General features: G+C 41.6%; 1 protein-coding gene across 1 annotated transcript; it reads right to left on the bottom strand.

The window, feature by feature from the left end:
• Positions 1 to 113: 113 nt before the first annotated feature.
• LOC119692687 lies at positions 114 to 17,171 on the bottom strand. Its single transcript, XM_038114050.2, has 5 exons — positions 16,830 to 17,171; positions 13,970 to 14,051; positions 12,917 to 13,063; positions 9,237 to 9,402; positions 114 to 854 (listed from the first exon to the last, which is right to left on the bottom strand). Exons 2-5 carry the CDS (start codon positions 14,045 to 14,047, stop codon positions 772 to 774), a joined length of 474 nt encoding a protein of 157 aa, XP_037969978.2. The 5' UTR covers positions 14,048 to 14,051; positions 16,830 to 17,171; the 3' UTR covers positions 114 to 771.
• Between the last annotated feature and the right edge of the window lie 439 nt (positions 17,172 to 17,610).

The following is a 17,610-nucleotide window of genomic DNA, read 5'->3' as shown; positions in this document are numbered from 1 at the left end:
ATTATTTTAATGTAAGTATAATGCGGTAGGTAACTAGCTAGGTACCTATAAGTATAGTTATACAACTACATTTTGATAAAATAGCTTTATGTAGGAATAGCAATAAAAATCAGTTTTTACTTGAATATATTTTATTTATAAAGCAGTTAGTTTATATTTTTTTCTAAATCACAGTAACTAATTTATCTACAATCACTGTAATTTTCACATTATTTTATACTTTGCTGGGAGCACCTAGTCTGCCTGCACCTGACGGTCTAGCACAGGGCGCATGTCAAGATGGGACAAGTCTTGCGCCCCGTTCTAGGCCTTCTGATAAACTTGCTATTCTTTTTAATCCTCTCAACTTATTGGCTCAGGGGCAAGCTTTCAAGCAAGCATACAGTCATGGTTTGTGAGCGAACATTTTCACATTTTTTTTTACTCCCTCACGTTCGTTCTTACATACAACACGTCACGCGGGGCCGTGTGGTCAGAGACGGCATGTGGGAGTATGACGTCACTTAGATGTCCAAGACGTCGCGCAGGTGTCTGAAGCGTCATGCAGGGGCATGAGACGCACCCCGGGTGTCTCAGACATAACGCACGCAGGTGTCTGAGACGTAACATAGGTGTCAGTGTCGCCACTTGAGGCAGTGTGGTTACGGAGGGATATGGCGTCACGCAGGCGTCAGTTTCGTCACCGCAGGCAGTCTCGTCACGGGAGACAGTGTCGTCACGGGGGACAGTGTCGTCACGCAGGTGTCCTTGTCGTCACTCGGTGCGGTGTCGTCACGCGGGCACGATGGTGTCGCTGTCGGCCTTCATGCGGCGGTACATGCTGTTCACCACCAGCAGGTAGTAGAAGCAGAACGCTGAAATTTACACACAAACATGGTTACTATATAATTTAGGTATAGTTAGGTACCTATGTGATCATTGACATATATATTACTAGCGTAAGGACAGGGCCTCCCACTCAAAAAAATGGCACCCGCGCGTTGGCCCTAAAATCGTAATTTTAGGGCCAACGCTCCTCAGTCGACAGTTGTCTGTGGCCGAGAGATGGTCTTGTGAATCTTGTGATAAATATGTAGTTGTGTTGTGAAAGGCTGCAAAAACCATTATACGAAGGTCAAAAAGAAACATCGAATATCGTATCATCGGTAATTACCATTAAATTAAGTAATAAACACATTATAAAGTGATAATTATTTTACCACCAAAGTCTACAATGGCCGCGCGCTGTTACCTTGTGCGGACGTCATTTTTTGTTGACTATCCTCCGAGAACATTTTCTTGTTGCACACACTTACGTTTTGGAGCGTGATTTTTAGTCCATTTGTACGGGACGCTCTACAGGTCTACAGCCCAAAACAGTTTTAATTTTAGTAGTTGGATTTGTCTTAAATTATTGATATGGCGCCTGCAAATAATAGACGCATTTTTCCTGAAATAAAAATGACATATTATGTATCTAGCCTATCTGAAACCTAGTTAAACATTGTGAGATTTGGCGTTTCGACTTTCTCCGTGTTCGGCATCATAAGGGTCACAGTGACAGTTAAATAAAGTCCATTTTTCTCTCCACCTTTAATTTGCAAGGTGCGGGTGCCTATATAAATAGAGTGAGTCGCCCGCGCGCCTCAGTTGTAATATCACCATGCAGAAATGACTAGGTTTCAGATAGGCTAGATACATAATATGTCATTTTTATTTCAGGAAAAATGCGTCTATTATGTAGTCTGAGCCTATCTGAAACCTAGTTAAACATTGTGAGATGTGTTTATTATCGCATGGTGGAGAGAAAACCAACTGTGACCCATAAGCTACTGATGAGTATATCAGTAGATAAATAGTTGAATCTATAAATTCATAATGCATAGATCTCCGGGTAATAGTATACTAAATAGAAAAGTATAAGTAGACATGATTGTGTTGTGTGCACTATAACATCATTAGTTTGGATAAGACTTAAAGTACTCCATTTTTATTCCTGACTTACCAGAAGTTATGGAAGGTACCTATATAGGTATTTATACATATGGATACACACAGGGCCACTTCAAAAGCAATACTTATATAATTATTAATCAAAATCTTGTTATTGCCAAGGGAATATTTCAAAAATACACTAGCCGTTTGAATGCAACCAGTGAAATACTTTGCAACAATATTTAAAATCTGTAAAATGTAGCATATCGGTCCAGGCCGCTGGGGCTCAGGCCAGCACACGCTGACTAGGAATATGGTTATTTAATAATTCTGGACTGACCTCAGAAATGCAACGGCCGACCCTGGAGCCTCGTAAACCTGGTTTAAGTCAGCCCCGTACACGGCCTGCAACACCAGGCGCGGCATCTAGTCACGAAAAGGTTTAAAATTTGTCCTTGGAACTAGGCGTGCTACTTGAATGGAAGATAATTAATAACTATCTCGGCCTCATCAGCTACTGTACAAGATCAGATGAAGACTGGCGGATAACTATTCAGTTTTTCAAAATGTAGTTTTTTTTTTTATGATGTAGGTGCCTGGTGAGACATATTCTAGATTGACTAGCAACACACAGTCAAATTTTGTATTTTAACTAACTCGGCGGTCTACGAGTTCCTGTGCTGTCCTACTAGGAAAGAATGTTATTTTATAAGCCTTTGCCACAGTTTTTGATGGCTACTAAAATCCTGTATAATTCTGTGGAATAATATTATCAGCTCTGGTAGCATTCCTTGGTAGTTGACAACAAATAAAGATTGATTAACACAACTATAATTGTTGATAAACGTAACCCGGCTGAAATGTCTTAATTGGGTAAGTAAGTAAATTATCAGTCATACCACCAGGATGGGTAAAATGTTAAGTTTTAACATTAACTAGGTCACATTTATGTTCGTCAACACTAAGGTCACGTCCCGGTCAAAACTTTAATCTAGGCTTCGCCTTGCTGCAACTTCATACGTACGTAGGTACGTACTTACATTGTTGTAGGTTACGAATGTTGAAGTGTCAAGTATAAAATACACAAAGCTTTCTGGTCGGTTCGATTTTAAAACCATTAACTAAGTCAACCAAGACAAAACAAAATTAAATAACTCAATTTAATAAAGATGGTACGTAAAGATGCTAGTTGTACCTGATGCAACGACAGCCAACATAGACTCTAATCTGTGGAAGCAAAAAGCATGGTGGCGGGAACATGGACAGTTGGACAAGCCACCTCGAGCCTGACTGGTCAATCAGACTTCTGACAGTTCGTCAACAGCAGCTAGCCTGCTTCTATAGGTAAACTTAGGTAGTTAGTTATACTCAAGAAAAAGTCCTGAGACACCTATATGACAGTGGAACAGCGAATAACTACGACATTATATTAGACAAAAATGTCTGTTGTTGTTGTCCAGCTAAGAAAGGTTACCTACTTCAGCTACTGCACGAAAAATAATTAGGTACTCTGGTAGGTACTTATTGCTTTATTATTTTGTAAGAATTGCGAAGAGTTATTAGGTACTAATTATTATTTAGAAAGTTTTCAGCAAACTCTAATCAATCAGCGCTACCACGTCGGCGCTGCCCGGATATAACTCTGTACTAGCTTGGTAGAAGTAAGAGTCCTAGCCATCAGCTAAGGGCCAGACAGCTCCTAGATCAGATGCGGGTACGAGCATAACATAAGTAAATTTTTACTTGTTAATTAGTTACGTAACTAACTGAAAGGTCCATATTATTCAAAAATGGAATCGTGAAAACGGCACATCTGCATTTTCACTAGAGATGGGCCGAAATTCGGTAGACATTCGGTTCAACCGAACTTCGGCAGGTTTAACCGAACTTCGGTATTCGGCCGAAATTCGGTTAAAATGCCGAACATTCGGCACACTTATTTCTAGAATTTTATATGAAATAAGTACAGAGTGAAATTTAGTCAGCGACGTTTTTTTGGAGGGTGAGTGTACCTCTAAACTACGTAATGTGTAATGCTTGGGCACTTTAACCGTTTTGAAATCGCGAAAAAACAGCTGTTTCATAGTAAAGTTAAATACTTACAGGCCAACTATAAAGTCCTGAAAACGGAAGTGGATCTTAACTAATTGTTAAAGACTGTCCCTGAAATTCATAGACCGTATATGTACAACAAAGTTAAAATTGACTTTGAAATACACGTCAAAAAGTTGACATTCGTATAACACAACGTCAATTATTTTAAACCTATTGTAAAGTGTCAAAAAGCTACATGAATCTAGGGGTGTATATTTAAAAAGCCATCATCAATTGGTATTTTATTTTTGAAAAGTATGTAAACGTAAATAAATATCTGACAGTTATAAAAAAGTTTTTGCAAATCACACTCTTTATTTTAATGACTTTATAGTTGGACTAGACTGTAAGTACGTGATTTATCATCATCATCAGCCAATAATCATCCACTGCTGGACATAGGCGGTTATCGGTTCATCGGCAGATATGACGAGCCCACAGCCACTTCAGCTTACATATTATTATGACAGCTATGTCGGTAACCTTAGTCCTCTGATGGAGTGATGGATAACCTCATTTCTGAAACGATCCATCAGAGAAACTTAGCATAGCTCTCTCCATAGCATGCTGAACGACTTTAAATCGATGGACCAGTCCGTGTACGTGATTAACAAACAAAAAGTTTATAGAATGGCTGTATTATTTTTTCGGCATTTCATCGACAATTTATGAAGTGGTTCAGTATTTCGGGTACATCTCCCTGCCTTCGGGAGCTTCACTGAATAAATTCCAACCTGTGTAATAGAATTATAAAAGCAACAAATTCAACCGAATATTCGGCCGAAGTTCGGCCGAACTTTTAATTTTTACCGAATGTTCGGCCGAAGCCGAACTTCGGTTCAAACCACATTCGGCCCATCACTAATTTTCACCAGTCATTCTAGGTAGTTTCAGCAGAGATACAGTGTTGAAAAATAATTATGAAACTTTTAAAGCCAGAATCAAATTAAAAATAACTACATCTTCATTAGATAAGTTGTTTGTGCATGAATAAGGCTTTCGCCCTTTAAATTGATCTCCAATTGATGACTTTTGAAATTTTATGACGACTGCCATTGTTTATTATCTAGCCCGGTACTTTGAGTAGGGCTATGGCTAGACTACGTCTAGTGATGTGATACACAGTATGCATATTTCCAGAGCTGTGAAAGTTATAATTTTACCAAAAGGTAGTCGTCTCATTCGAGAGCACGTCACTCGATTTATTCCTTACGCATTGCTAATGAGTAGCTTTAAGAGAGTGTTATAAGGTGTTGAACTAGTAAACAGCTGCCGCGTGGAAGGTTCACGCATATTTACACATTTTTCAACAAGAGCTAGGATACCCACTGGGACACTTGTGTCCCACCATGCTGACCCTTAGGTCAGCAAATATGGTGCCACCCACAAACCGCGATGACACTCCGCTACGGGCATTTAAAAGCGAGACCAGGCTAACCTCGATCATAATCAACCAACAGTAGGATCATTATAAATTCGGTAACTTGTAAAGCGGTATGTTATAGCAACAGCGACTTTCACGAAATCACGAATTAGCTCAGTGCTTTCGGGTTGACCACTTGCCGGTGGAATTCACCTTCCTCACAGCCGGGAAAAGAAAAGACTCGAAGCTGGAATCGGCCGATGTGTTATGACTTATGACACTTAAATATAGTGTCTGGGGGGTCACTTTATATGAAGAAAAACGAACTTTCAGAGCCGCGACTATCTCATTGCATGTATTAAACGTGCCGATTGCACGACAGATCTCGTTCGTTCGTTTCTCATCAGTATAGAGTAACCCTCCTGTACTTACCGTGAGTCACAATTCCCATAAGCATTCCAATTATCGTTGGGCAGTTTAGGACAAAAGCTGCGTTGACTAGACAGTTTCTTCAGCAGAGACATCGAAATAAAAAATTGTTTGTAGTCATATCCCCCGGAGCAGTTTCAAGGTCACGTTGGGCAGTTCAGAAGAAAGCTGCTTTAACAGAATACCCTACCTCAGCGGAGGCATCAAATTGAAGTGCTAGCGGTGCTCGTTACCCAATTTGTTGATATCCATGCCGATGCAGCTACGGCGACTGCCGATGGTTACTCAGGCTTCGTTGGTGGCATACCTGTGTGGTTAACATGACCAACCTTGGCAGTAAACGTTCGTCCGCATATGCCAAAAGCACTTATGAATAGTGCACGTTACCCGATAACCTCTAAAGGAGTCACCGACACTGGTGGCTACCGTGCTAGCGCCAGCGCAGGCGGTACCGCTGAGCATAAGATCTCTTCCCAGACAGGGGGTGTTTGGATCTGGCAGCCAGAGCAGGAGTGTCAGGTGTGTGCAGCGATGCAGGTGGGACAAAACAGCGGCCAGGGCCGGAGCGCATGGCCGGGTATATGCAGCGGTGCAGGTAGCACAAACCGGTGGCCAGAGCCAGGACCGGGTGTACGCTGCGATGCAGGTTGCACGAAACGGCGGCCAGCGCAGGAGCACTGGGCTAGGTGCAGCAGGTTACACGATAATTCAGATTCACCGAATCGGCCTGCCTACCCTCAGCGGGTAGGTACCGGCGGATCACATTACTTACGAAAGTTGTTGTCACACATGCCACAATGTCCCAACTTACTGAAACTCGAAGCCACGCTTCCTGTAATAAATCCTATGAGGGTCCTGGAAAGAACCTCAAAGTACCTTATATCGATTTATCTTGGCTACTCTAATTCTTGTTTGTAAAGCCTCGCATAAGCTACAAGCAAGTGCATTATTGTAATAGCAAAGGTTTTATTAACTGTTTTCTAAAAATATTAGAAATTGAGGGTAGAAAAAGAAAAAATATTATTTTCTCCTGTATAAAATTATAAGACATTCTTTGCTTAATGTGGTAATAATGTAAGTATCTAGCTAGAGCGCCACTATTAGGACCGAAATATTGAATCGGATCCTGCGTGGGTTAAAATCCCAAGCGCTGGAGCATTATGACCATCAGTGGCCGAGCTTTAAAAAGCAGTAATTAATAGCAATTTACTCACGGCTCCACAGCTCAAACCTTTGCCGCGAAATCCTCAGCACGGGTCCCGCTCCCCGACGCCACGTGTCGCGGCGGCCGCGCCCCGCGCCGCCTGCTCCGCATCACGCTGCAGCAGCTCCCAGCAACAAGGACTCCGCATATTCAAAATAAATTATTCACCGTCGGAGCGAAGCCGACGAGAACCGTGGCTACATGTAGCCATTTTGCCGAAGTGATCACTTCAAAAATCAAAAACCAACTGAGGCGCGCGGGTGACTCACTCTATTTATATAGGCACCCGCACCTTGCAAATTAAAGGTGGAGAGAAAAATGGACTTTATTTAACTGTCACTGTGACCCTTATGATGCCGAACACGGATAAAGTCGAAACGCCAAATCTCACAATGTTTAACTAGGTTTCAGATAGGCTCAGACTACATAATAAAACAATGTCCGGGATGGTAAATTATTAACGCACGTACAAGGTTACGTCGTCAAGATAGTTGCTAGGCACTGACATAGTTCAAACAAATTATGACAGATAACAGTTATTTTGCTTGTATGAAGAAGGTTTGAGTAAAATGTTCTGAAGGGCCTATCCTTCCTTTTGAAATCATTGTATGTGATATTTTACGGCGTATTCAGAGTCTTCAGATTTAGCTACATGGTCAAGAAGGATCGTTTCTTGTAAGTTGTAACTGGAGGATATATTATTTAATCGCCCTCAATTTGGGTAATTTGGTTGATTTCTAGACATCATTGTAAGCAATGATTTCAAAAGGAAGGATAGGCCCTTCAGAACATTTTACTCAAACCTTCTTCATACAAGCAAAATAACTGTTATCTGTCATAATTAGTTTGAACTATGTCAGTGCCTAGCAACTATCTTGACGACGTAACCTTGTACGTGCGTTAATAATTTACCATCCCGGACATTGTTTTATTATTTGCAGGCGCCATATCAATAATTTAAGACAAATCCAACTACTAAAATTAAAACTGTTTTGGGCTGTAGACCTGTAGAGCGTCCCGTACAAATGGACTAAAAATCACGCTCCAAAACGTAAGTGTGTGCAACAAGAAAATGTTTTCGGAGGATAGTCAACAAAAAATGACGTCCGCACAAGGTTACAGCGCGCGGCCATCGTAGACTTTGGTAGTAAAATAATTATCACTTTATAATGTGTTTATTACTTAATTTAATGGTAATTACCGATGATACGATATTCGATGTTTCTTTTTGACCTTCGTATAATGGTTTTTGCAGCCTTTCACAACACAACTACATATTTATCACAAGATTCACAAGACCATCTCTCGGCCACAGACAACTGTCGACTGAGGAGCGTCGGCCCCAAAATTACGATTTTAGGGCCAACGCGCGGGTGCCATTTTTTTGAGTGGGAGGCCCTGTCCTTACGCTAGTAATATATATATATGTCAATGATTGTAAGTATTTTATACATTTAAGTTTTTTGTGCATTATAGACCATTGAACCTATCAGTTCGTTCTTATTTGACAACCTTTTGCACCCACATCTGACATCCTTAGGGCTTGACCGTATCACCAGCCCGAACAATGCCATTGATTTTATCGTACTTCCTCTGCCAGCGCAGCGGTGACTCTAGTCTATTGGTATTCTGAGTCGTGAGCACAAGTTTCGATCCTCCGTTAACGTTGCGTATCGTCAACTGTCACTGTCAAAATGTAAGGCAAAGTTAGTTCCAAAAGTGACACTTGTTTTTTCCATATGTTAGGTGGAATTTCACCAAACGCTAAACGTGTTTAGTAGCCTGTCATACGTCTGTCAGTTAGTACAAAATGTATTTAAAATTTGATTTAAATACGTTTAGCGTTTGGTAAAAGTGACCGTTAGTGTAGATTCGACAATAGTATCGAATCCTATGCTCGCTGCACTGAGACGCGAGCATAGGATTCGAAACCTCCGTTTACGTTGCGTATCGTCAACTGTCACTGTCAAAATGTAAGGCAAAGCTAGTTCCAAAAGTGACATTTGTTTTTTCCATATGTTAGGTGCAATTTCACCAAACGCTAAACGTATTTAGTAGCCTGTCAAACGTCTGTCAGTTAGTACAAAATGTATTTAATATTTGATTTAAATACATTTAGCGTTTGGTAAAAGTGACCCTTCGTGTAGATTCGAAAATAGTATCGAATCCGGTGCTCGCTACACTGGTATACTTGATGTAGTAGTAACAGTGTCAGTGCGTGTGGGTGTGTACCTGCAGCACAGAGCAGCGCCAGCAGCGCGAGCGCGGCGGGCGGCGCGGGGCGCAGGCGCGGCGCCAGCGCGGGCGACAGCAGCCAGCTCACCGCGCCCACCAGGAACAGGAACACCATGAACAGCGAGTTGAACAGCTGCGCGAACTGCACGCAGCCCTCGCGCCGCTGCACAGACACAGACACACAGGTTATTAGCAATGATATAGACATACATTTGTACACGGAGCAGGAGCGGTGGTAGCTCAGTCGGGTAAGCCAGGGGGGGCTCAGTGCCTTAATGGCTGAACTTTTAGTAGAAGGTAGTGCCATCTCTTTATATTACTCTTATTACCAAAAAAGATGTAAGATGGCGTTATGAACAAGACCCTAGAACAATAACAAGACACATAGATAAGTAGTATTTGAATGTTAACATTGTCATGATCTATGGCTATTATGAAGAAATTGCGTGTCAGTGTCAGTTGTCTTACAATGTCTCGCAAATGCCACCTGTCCCGTGCCAGTGATATTGCTCTAATCGGAGACATCAACCAGCTACCGTACATAGACAGAGAGAACCTATTCGAACTAAGGTACAGTCGCCCAACACTGGTAGCAAACATCACCCAGGAGCTGTTGTGCTCATACAGAAACCCCATGGATGTTGCATACGCCCTAAGAGAAGTATACTCAGGCATATACGCAGCCACAACGCGTATCCAATCCCTGCAGCTGAAAAGGTTTACAGACGCAGCAATTCCAAAATCCCAAACCAACACTCTATTCCTGACGCATACACAGGAAGAAAAAGAGACCCTGACCAGCCAAGGGTTTGGAGAAGGAACGGGATCACGCGTCTTAACCATACACGAAGCACAGGGATTGACGTACAAATCCGTCATTATCATAAAAACAAAAGATAAAATAAAGTTGCACGATAGCATACCTCACGCAGTAGTGGCGCTGTCGAGGCACACCTCCGCCTGCACCTACTATGCGGATGACACCGAGGACGCTATCGGCAACCTCGCTAAAACGGCAATAACAGCACCGAAGAAACGGATCCTCGAGTACAACCTAAAGATGGCAATAAATAAAAACCGGCCAAGTGCGAGTCGGGCTCGCGCACAAAGGGTTCCGTAGCAGCAATTACAGTTAAATCAACCTATCTCAAAAACTATAAGAGATACTTTGATCAAACCAAAAATCGTTGAAAGAGTTAATTAGCATGCATCACCTCTATTTTTTTTAGAATTTTATACCCCGTAGTTATAAAAATAGAGGGGGGGGGACATACTTTTTACGACTTTGAGAGCTGATATCTCAAAAACCGTTCACTTTAAGAAAAATGTTTTTTAGAAAACTTTATATCATTTTAAAAGACCTTTCCATTGATACCCCACACGGGTATGTACATCGAAAAAAAAAATTTCATCCCTCAGTTACATGTATGGGGGGCCCCACCCCCAATTCTTTTTTTTACTATTTAGTGTCATATTTTTGTAGCGGTTCATACAACACATATTCCCATCAAATTTCATTACTGTAGTACTTATAGTTTCCGAGTAAATCGGCTGTGACAGACGGACAGACGGACAGACGGACAGACGGACATGACGAAACTATAAGGGTTCCGTTTTTGCCATTTTGGCTACGGAACCCTAAAAATCGGGACAAAGAGGTCGTTGCCCAGCAATCAAGGCTTTTGGCAACGCAAAATGGAGCGGAATAGGAGAATTTTGATTTTAATTTTATATTGACGGCCAAACCGTATTGCATGTATTTTATAGTTTTGTTATGTATAGTATATAGCATGTATTGTATAGTTTTGATATGTAGGTATTGTATAGTATATCATGAATTAATATTATCTGTATAAGAACTAACCAATAAAATTAAGATAGTTTTAAGAACACTGTCACACATTAACACCAGGCAAAACAACAGCGATGACAAAAGGAGTGTGTGGCCACTGACAGGCGTCTGTTAAGTTCTCTGAAGACAGCTGACACTGGCCCTACCCTTCAAATGTTTGTTGCCATTATAATTGTAAGTGTGACTGTGTGAAACAAAGAAAAAAAAAAAAAAAAAACAAGAAATGCACAACTGGGGGTTTTTAGTCGGTTAAAGGCCGACACTACCTGGGTCCCCTTCCCAGGTGTCTGTGTAGATTTTCCTCCAGGAGTGCAAAAAAAAAAAAAAAAAATTTATTAATAATATATAGGTATATATATATATAAAAAATAAAATATATATATTATAAGCTTCCACATTGAGTAGTGAGTAGTTAAAAGATGAAGACAAAAAACAACCAAACTCTCACAATATATTGATCTCTCAAAAAGGCACGGACATAAAGTCTGTGGAGTGATAATAAAATCTTTAAAAAAAAAAAAAAAAAAAAAATGTCTCGCAAATAACATTTTTGTAATAAAAGCCTATACTCTCGGTATACTTATCGTTATTTATAAATTTTATATACCTACAAATAAAAATAAACATGGTGTGTTAAGAAAAAGCATCTTTATCCGCAAAAAGTGTTTTTATGAAATTCTTGTGACCTGACACATTCCATATGGATCCAGGTTCCATGTGGTTCCACGGGAACCGAGCTGAAATGGCGGCACTGGCAAAGAGCGATCGACATCTTCATATCCGCTGAAGATTAAAATACTATGTGTACCAAACTGATTTGCCCCGCGAGGATAAATGATGCACTATTGGACGAAATGACTTTATCACCACAAGTGACAAGATTTGCTTCTCTTGGGAAACATAAACTAGCAAAACATGAAGTGGTTTTCATGGTGAAAGGAATAAAAAAGGAATACACACACCCACTCGCATATTATTTTACAAGTGACATGAACAAAACTGAACTGAAACATTGTTATATGCGAGGTAATAAATAATTTATATAATAATTTGATTTTTATTTATTGTTGCATGTAGGTAGGTACATAAATAGATTGAACTTACATTCAGCTAATAAATGTAATAACTGTTGTGTGGTGTAACTACGTTAAGGCAAATATGTCTTATATCTTTATAGATTGAAGTTAATAGCCGGATCCCCACCAGACGATCCAACGCGATCCGATCGCGCGATCCAAGAAATCTTACATACTAAACTTCTTGGATCGGGCGATCGGATCGCATTGGATCGTTTGGTGGAGATCCGGCTATTAACTTGTGATAACAATATCTATATATATACAGGGTGTCCCAACAGGGCACCCTGTATGTGTGTACAATGAGGCTGAGAAATATAAAGAGATGGCGTGGCGCTGTTCAGTATGACGTATAGAGTATGACAAAAAACTCCTCGAGATGCCACTCTTTTCACAATTGTTTATTTTTTCTCTATGGGGTAAGCGCCCGCTTCTCACGCCAGAGATGCGGGTTCGAATCCCGGCGCTGACATGTACCAATGAGTTCTTTGAATTTTAGTACAATGTATACCATTACTCTTACGGTGAAGGAAAACATCGTGAGCAAACCTACATAATCTAGATTTAGCAAATCTAGATATGTGAACCCACCAACCCGCAGTGGACCAGCGTGGTGGGAAATGTTCCAAGCTTAGAGAGGCAGTTTAGACCTTGGGGATATGCACTAAGGTTCCACTCGAGATAGCCAGGTGCAGGTCCCACAGAGAATAGAATACATTTGAACACGTGCTATAAGCGGTGTCGCTCACCCTCCAGATGCCGTACAGCACGGCGAGGTTGCTGGCCAGCGACAGCGCGGAGAACATGAGCAGCGACATGGCCAGGAACTTGTCCTCGGGCAGCCGCGCCGCGCCCAGCGCCGCGCCGCCCGCCGCCGCGCCGCCCAGCGACACCAGCTGCGGGGGAGGGGTGTACATAGAGTAGGATACAGACAGACCCTACATATACAGAGTGTTGCAAAAAGGGTAAACTAAGCCGAAACCTACATGTGTGGCATAAAAAAAACATTTTCTCTAGAAACTTTGTTGGTGACGTGACTTTTAACTATAGAGTTTTTTTTTCGCATTTTAAAATTCTGATTTCAGTTTCGGGCTTAGATATACCATGCTGCACATGTAGGTTTCGGCTTAGTATACCCTTTTTGCAACACCCTGTATAGAGGAACTAGTCTAAAGACGTGAAGACGTTAGTTTACAGGCGCTACATACAACATAGAGACATTAGTATACAGATGCAAGAGATATAAAGGCTTTTTCAGCAGGTGCTACATGGAGACATGGAGACATAATAATTATAGTCTATAGAGGGAACAACGTCTTCACCACGATGGCTAACCCTGTCACCCATCGCCATGCTAAGAAGAATAAATCTAAAACAAGCTTCAAACTTATATTTAAATATATATTAGGCTCGCGCTATGTAGAGACACATTGTTCGAGCTAGCCACTCCGCGCCGCGGACCATTTGCTTTGCGTTCATCAACAGACACTTACATAATGATAGATACCTAAAGTGTGTTTCATTAATGATCTGTGTCGATGCCGATGTGCCCTGAATGGCGCATGCCAGTGGCCGCGGAATGTTAATTGGCTGCTCTACCTCCGTACTCAGTGACTGTATAGCTAGCAGCTAGACTAGGTAGTGAGAGTGGTGAATGACGCCGCCTGCGTCACGGCGGGCGACACTGACCCGGCTCGGTGCTGCGCGTGCGCCGCTATTGACACCTGTCAGTCTGCCTGTCTATGGCGTTACTTAGGGCTAAGGTGATGAGTCATAGGGCATGATGTTATGTGCATACTAACCGTGGCGACTACAGCCAGCAGCGCGGCGCCGGCGCGCAGCGGCAGCCCGCACGCGCGCGACACCTGCGGCCACGACATGGCGCTGCAACACAACACACACTACCATCAACATAAGTAACATAGGTGAGGAGACTGCGTAAAGGTCTTCGCACATTATAACAACTCCACGCCAACGCGGCAGCAACTCTATTCACACTCTCGATGAGTAGTCAACTAGTTGATCCACCCAATGGTCACTAGTGGACAACGCGGTTCCAACGAGTGGACAACGCGGTGCCAACGAATGGGATATTCAACAGACAACTCGTCTAACCTCAGTTTTCGGTTGAATTTGCGTCAGTCGCAAACGCATAGTTGTTGCGTGGACAACGTGTGGTCGTTGCGTGGACGACGTGTGGTCATTGCGTGACAAACGTGTCGGGGTTGAGCTTTAGGCCTAATTTCACACCATTCGGTTAGGTTAAAAATACCTCGGTTTGGTTACATGTTGGACCGTTAAGGTTAGTGAGTGTCCCACCATGCAAAATCACGGGGTTAACTCCCTTGATCGGGTGATAAACTTGATTGCTGCTGTGGGGTTCCGCTAAGACTTATAAATAAATAAATAAATAAATATGTGGGGACATCTCACACACGGCCATCCGACCCCAAGCTAGGCAGAACCTGTGTTATGGGTGTCGGACAGCTGATATATCTACACAAATACATAGATAGATAAATACTAAATATAAATATCATGCTTGGTTAAGACCGGTAACCAGGCAACGGGTTGTTTACTTGTCACTCATTCTGTCAAGATTCAAGATGGAAAAATGAACAGAGGCTTTGATAAACAATATACAAACTAGATGTTGTGAGACATAAAAAATGAAGCGAAATACTGTCTGGGTTTTATATAATGTCAAACCGAGATAAAAGTTTAAATTTAATGTCCTAACCTAACTTGGAACCGCAATATAGAAACACAAATTGATGGCCCTACCTGGAAATCGAACCCGGGATCCCTGGGTGATGAAGCTGAGCTTCTACCACTAGACCACAGAGGTAGATTCAAGAAGTTAAACCTAATGACTTAATGAGAACTATTGAATTAAGTGAAAAATCTTCTAACAAAATATTTTAAAATAAGACCTTACTTAGAAATTTATATGTTATTTCCCGAGAAGTTTCTTTTGCACTGACACTCCATCTTGTTCGTTGTATTGTTTTTCAAAGGGCATGGCGTAATAATATTATTTTCAATGACGGATGTCAAAAAACAATCTCGGTACAAATAGTAACCATGGCAACCTCAAAACCAAAAAGTTTTGTTGTTTGAGGTTGTTTGAAATAACAGAGACATAGACAACAAATTTCAATGAATATGACAGAATATTGAGTGAAGTGTGAGGGAAATGAATGAATGATACACATAATGCTGGATTTATGAATGGTCTGTTAGATTTTCGTCGTGGGACTCATCCAGTTAACAAGGGTAATAATCCTTAAACGCGTCGTCAGCAAATCCGTTATTGAGACTGTAACTAACAGAATCATGAGAAACCAGGTCTTAGTGTACGATGCGTAGGCCACTTTTTGTACACTACATACTTTATAATCATTCTTTGAAATTAAACCTTGAACATATGACACAGGGCTTAAATATCAATGTCAAGCATAAAGTCGAGTCGCCGGTGAGTTGTTATAATGTGCGAAGACCTTTAGGAACAAACAATAGTGAAGCTCCCGTATTCCTGGCCATTCATACCATTTCAATGTGAGTTTGAAGTACATCGACGATCAGACGTCACGCAGCAATGCATTTACAATTTGGAAACGCTGGCATAAAATAGGAGGAATACCCTTTCAGCTCTAGTGTTTGTTGACGACGACGCGCTACGCAAGAAGAAAAATAATAATTTCAGTGCAATAGAAAGGGGGCAATTGTAACTGTGGGCATTCGTCTCATGTATTTCACAGGGTGCCGGTCCTAAGGAACACCCGTTGTTGATGATGATGATCGTGTACGACTATCCTCGCTGTGATGTGGCGTGAGGCAGCCCCCCGTGCCTGGTGACGTCATGCTGCTCCCCTCCCCTCCCCCCGTCCTCCAGAGTGCTATTGAGATCCAGACAAACTGTATTAATAGTGGTTATGCCATTATATTTATATTTTCGTGTTCTTTAAAAAGCCAGATGCTGCAATCAAACGCGGAGAAAAATTGCCCGTCACTTTATATTTTAGTCGCGACTATTCTATTTCAGTATCACTGAACAAATTAAACGGAGTATGTTGTTGTGGTCCTTCTGTGCGTATCAATAAGGACTATTTTACAAAACCCCGAGTGCAAGGTTAGAGTGGTCGCGTCCATGGATTGTCTCATCATTTTATAGCTGGTGGGAATGCGTGGAGGAGAGAATGCCGAACATACATACATATGATCTACATACTGCTTACATCTTCAGTTTATTACGCCATCCAAGTGACACAGGGACAGGGACAATGAGTTATAGTTATGTCCGTTGTTTAATCATTTCTATGTGGTAGGTAATTGGTGAGCTTGACAACAATGTGTAATTAATTAACGACGATGGTCATCATATACATTAGTATTGACTTTAATAGGAAAGTACTTGTTTTCAGTAACTAAGTACATGAAGTTACAGCTATATGAAATGTCTGCATGCTGGCATTCTGGGGCTTTTATAAACAATAAGTAGGTACTTACTTATCATAAATATTATCTAAGCCTATCTAATTATAAATTTTACTCATATCTGCCTAGGTACATGTTAAATTTTACGTTTTAAAATAACTGATGTTTGCGCAAGTGACCACGATCATCATTTCAGTTACACAAACACTCTTTTGTTGAACTCACAATTTATAAAAACAGCTCTTTAGAAGTCCAACTTTGCTTCACGCACACGGCACTGGCACTGCCTGAAGTTTCTGTTTCATCACTGAAATAGTTCGCAAATATCCAAGCACAAAGGGGTTTTCTCGGCATTTTCACAAGTTTTCCCGCATTTCAGCCGTCAGCTACGCTGGCCCTGTGTTGCCGGCACAGTGCGACTACTGTGACTAGTCACTACGTTAATGTAGCTCTGTCAACAAGGCATCCACGTGCTGCGGGTCGGGGCCGCGCGGACACGGTGCGCGCTCGCCGGCGCCGGCCGCGACTGTCTCGCGACGCTTCAGCGACGTACTGGACTAGATACATACATACAGCTATGTTTAAATCACCTAAGAGTAAACAAGCAGTGTAGGTACTGGCGGCGGTGGCGGCGGTGGCGGCGGCGGCGGGCGCGGACCGTGGGAACCGTGCGCCGGTCATGCTCCGCTACAGGTGCTGGACTCTACTACAAGGCGGGCGAAATAACTAGACACCTGGGTTAAATGACATTTGTATTTAGTACTCAGTGCAAAAAAAGTAATATTGATATTACCAAAAATATTTATTTTCATCCTCTTTGCTATCAGTATTTTTACAATTAAGCTCGGAAAAATAATAAACCTCGCCATACTGCGCAGTTTTAATTAACTGATAATATTAATTATAAAGAAAATTGTTGCAAGAAAAAAAACATAATATACTTACATGTAGCGCCCCGATATTTAAAATTATTCTGGTTATCAAAAAACCCGCATGCGAAAAACAT

Source organism: Plutella xylostella, chromosome 18, assembly GCF_932276165.1.
Source record: "Plutella xylostella chromosome 18, ilPluXylo3.1, whole genome shotgun sequence".
Taxonomy (NCBI): domain Eukaryota; kingdom Metazoa; phylum Arthropoda; class Insecta; order Lepidoptera; family Plutellidae; genus Plutella; species Plutella xylostella.
This window is presented reverse-complemented; position numbering and strand designations above follow the sequence as displayed.

Excerpts from the sequence above, each read along its gene's own strand:
- LOC119692687 (XM_038114050.2), bottom strand. The coding sequence starts at position 14,047 with ATGTCGTGGCCGCAGGTGTCGCGCGCGTGCGGGCTGCCGCTGCGCGCC. Across the intron at positions 9,403-12,916 it reads TGCTGTACGGCATCTGGAGG|CGGCGCGAGGGCTGCGTGCA; the intron begins GTGAGCGACACC and ends GTGTCTGTGCAG. Across the intron at positions 855-9,236 it reads GGCGCTGCTCTGTGCTGCAG|CGTTCTGCTTCTACTACCTG; the intron begins GTACACACCCAC and ends TGTAAATTTCAG.